Source organism: Nothoprocta perdicaria, unplaced genomic scaffold (genome assembly GCF_003342845.1).
Source record: "Nothoprocta perdicaria isolate Ctin4 unplaced genomic scaffold, notPer1 scaffold_596, whole genome shotgun sequence".
Taxonomy (NCBI): domain Eukaryota; kingdom Metazoa; phylum Chordata; class Aves; order Tinamiformes; family Tinamidae; genus Nothoprocta; species Nothoprocta perdicaria.
In genome coordinates this window covers 43,024-46,410 of record NW_020455861.1, presented here as the reverse complement: position 1 = coordinate 46,410, position 3,387 = coordinate 43,024, and the positions used below count along the sequence as shown (strand labels likewise).

Below are 3,387 nucleotides of genomic sequence, written 5' to 3'. Positions count from 1 at the left end.
TCCCTGTGCCCATCTGCATCCCCATCTGCATCCCTGGGCCCACCCTCCTCTCCATCCCCATCCCCATGCGCATTCCTGTCTCTGTCCGCATCCCTGTGCCCATCCCTGTGCCCATCCCCATCCCTGTGCCCATCCGCATCCTCCTCCCCACCTGGATCCTCATCACTGTGCCCGTGCTCATCCTTGTGCTCATCCGCATCCCCATCTGCATCTTCATCCCTGTGCTCATCTGCATCCCTGTCCCCATCTGCATCCCCGTCCTCATCTGCATCCCRATCCCCATCCTGGTCCCCATCCTCATCCCTGTGCCTATCGCCATGTGTGTCCTCATCCACATCTCCAAGCCCATCCCTTTTCCATCCTCATCCCTGTCCCCATCCTCATCCCTGTGCCCGTGCCCGCAGGTGCTGGACGAGGGGCAGCAGGCGCTGGCCGCCCGCAGCGACTACAACTTCGACCACCCCGATGCCTTCGACTTCGAGCTGCTGGTCAGCGTCCTGCGCAAGCTGAAGAAGGGCAAGAGCGTGAAGGTGCCCGTCTACGACTTCACCACGCACAGCCGCCGCCGCGAGTGGGTGCGTGCGCCCGCGGGATAGGGGCCCTCGGCACCGGTTGGCCGGGCAGCGACGGTATCCCAGCGTGGGCCGACGGCTCCGCGGGGCCGAGGGCTGAGCCGTCCTCGCTGAGCGCTCGGCGCCGCATCCGCTCTGCCCGCAGAAAACGGTGTACGGGGCCAACGTGATCGTGTTCGAGGGGATCCTGGCGTTTGCCAACAAGGAGCTGCTGAAGGTACCGCGGCCGGTGCCGCTGCCGTGGGGGCACCGTGGGGCGGGCAGAGCGCGGGGTGGCCGTGGGGTGAGGGCAGCACAACGGGGTGACCATGGGATGAGGGCAGCACAGTGGGATGCAGCACACGGGATGAGGGCTCTGTAGCAGCACACGGGATGAGGGCTCCATGGCAGCACACGGGGTGAGGGCAGCACACGGGATGCAGCACACGGGGTGAGGCACCATGGCAGCACAGCGGGGTGCAGCCTGGCACAAGCCCCGTCCTGGCCCGGCCTTGGTGTGGTGCGTGGGGAGGTGCCCTTTGGAGATGCTCCTGCTCCAGGGCTGTCGCTGTGCGGGCCGGCCCGGCGCTGGGTGCCCGCTGGGTGCCCGCTGTGTGAGCGGGTGCTCATCCCTCCCAGTTTTCCAGCTCCTGGACATGAAGGTGTTCGTGGACACGGACTCCGACATCCGGCTGGTGCGGCGGCTGCAGCGCGACATCATGGAGCGCGGGCGGGACATCGTGGGCGTCATCAAGCAGTACCACAAGTTTGTGAAGCCGGCCTTCGAGCAGTACATCGAGCCCACCGTGCAGCTGGCCGACATCGTGGTGCCGCGGGGTAGGGGCGTCCTGGTGCCGCGGGGTGGGGACGTCGTGGTGCCGCGGGGCTGCGGGCGCCGCTGCGCTGCGGGGCTCAGCCGGCGCCTCCGCTCCGCTCTGCTCTCAGGGGGTGAGAACTCGGTGGCGCTGGAGCTCATCGTGCAGCACGTGCACAGCCAGCTGGAGAAGGTGCGGGCTGCACGGCCGGCGGGAGGAGGAGGAGCAGGAGGAAGGGAATGGGGAAGAGGGGAAGGGGCAGGAGGAGGAGCAGGAGGAGAAGGAGCAGGAGAAGGAGGAGGAGCAGGAGGGGGAGGAGGAGGAGGGGGGGGGAGGAAAAGTGGAGGGCTGGACTGGGACACGGGGGCTCTGGGGGGGGTGGGCACAGCAGCCACTGCCACCCGCGGCCCCTGGGACCCCTGTGCCCTCGCCCTGCCCTGCCCTGGGGTCCCTCCTCTCCGCGCCCCCCTCGCCCCTGCCGGCACCCGGCAGCCCCCTGGGCTCCCCTGGGCAGGCCCCCCTTGTCCCTGGGGATTTTGGTCCCGGTTCGGTGTCCGGAGAAGGGGAGGGGCTCTGGGGGCTGCCCTGGCCGCGCAGTGACTGGATGTTGTCCCGCTTGCTGCCCCGCTTGCTGCTCCCAACGCCGCTGCTGCGCTCCCAGCGGGAGATCACCGTCAGGTAGGGCACGGAGGGCGGCGCCTGGCACGGGTAGGGCCCATAGATTGGCACATAGGGTGGTGCGTAGGGCACGGAGGCGGCATGGAGGGCGGTGTGTAGGATACCTAGGGCACATAGGACACGTTGGCACCAAGCAGAGCGCGGCGCGAGTCCAGGCAGGGCTGCCTGCGGCCGCTGCCGTGGGCTGAGCCCTGCGGGCTGCGTGCGGGGCTGCTCCTCCTCCACGCGCGGCCCGGCGGGACCGGAGCGGGATGAGGCGGCGCGCGGGGCGGGGATCCGCTCGGGCCGGGGACACGGAGCCCTCCGGGGACGCRGCCGTGCCGGGCGGGCCCTTCCCGGGCTCTCCCGGACGTCCCTGCCCTCCCGTGCCCTCCCGCGGCGGGCAACCCCGCTCACCGCCCCCTCCTGCAGGGCGGCCCTGGCCTCTGCCCACCAAGGGCAGCCCCTGCCCAAGACGCTGAGCGTGCTGGAGAACACGCCGCAGGTGCGGGGCATGCACACCATCATCAGGTAGGGCCCCTGTGGGGCACACGTGGCAGCACTGGGTGCATCCCTCTTCTGGGGCACTCTCACCATGACTGGGTCCAGCCGTGCTGCGGGGACACACGCCCCGTCATGGGCTGTGTCCCTGCTGTGGGGGATGCACATCATCAGACCCGGCTTGCGAGGGGAGCCCGCGGGCCRCCCCGCGCCCCGTGCTCGGCCGCTCGATGCTGTCCTTGCGCGCGCGGGTCTGAATTGTCCAGTTCCAGTGTGTTAGTTGGGTCAAGAGCCGCGTCCCACGACGCCTCTGACGCGGTCCGCGTTCCCTCCGCGCTGCGTGCGGCTCCCTGCGAGGTGCCTGGGAGCCCGGAGCCCTGGGGACCGGAGCCCTGGAGGCTGAAGCCGCAGAGGCTGCTCTCTGTCCCCKCTGCTCCAGTTCTGGCGCTGGGGCTCGGCAGGGGAGGCTGCAGCCTGCGGCGCAGAGCGGCGGTGCGGCCCCTCTGCAGCGCGCGGCCGGCGGCTGCCCTCACGGCTCCCGGCGGCTCTGAGCGCAGCTCCCGCAGCCTCRGGGCGCAGGCGCCACCCCGTCCCTGCAGCACCCCGTCCCCTCGGTACCCCTCGTGCGGGGTCGTGTCCCAGCGCCCGGCTCGTTCGGTCCCCGTGTCCCTGCACCTGGCTCCCGCGGAGCCGGCCCGTGAGCACCGCGCGCTGCCCGCCCGTCCCCTGCTGCCCCTGCCGTCCCCCGCGTTGCCGCCGCTCTGCCGTGCGGGGCCGGCCGCTTCCCGGCCCGTGGCACCTCGGCCTTGGCGGCGCGAGTGTCGGATCCGGATGGAGCCAGCGGGACCCCGTGGGGCTGCGCG

The 3,387-nt window shown here is 71.1% G+C and overlaps 1 protein-coding gene across 1 annotated transcript in view; it reads left to right on the top strand.

Annotated features, from left to right (window-relative positions):
• The first annotated feature begins 65 nt into the window (after nt 1-65).
• The window catches only part of LOC112955773 (uridine-cytidine kinase-like 1), a 5,657-nt gene continuing 2,335 nt past the window's right edge, over nt 66-3,387 (top strand). Inside the window, exons 1-6 of the mRNA XM_026049138.1 lie at nt 66-575; nt 718-789; nt 1,199-1,388; nt 1,497-1,558; nt 2,028-2,044; nt 2,456-2,554. Of these exons, the coding sequence (XP_025904923.1) occupies nt 66-575; nt 718-789; nt 1,199-1,388; nt 1,497-1,558; nt 2,028-2,044; nt 2,456-2,554 (950 nt within the window). The remainder of the gene's footprint in view (nt 576-717; nt 790-1,198; nt 1,389-1,496; nt 1,559-2,027; nt 2,045-2,455; nt 2,555-3,387) is intronic.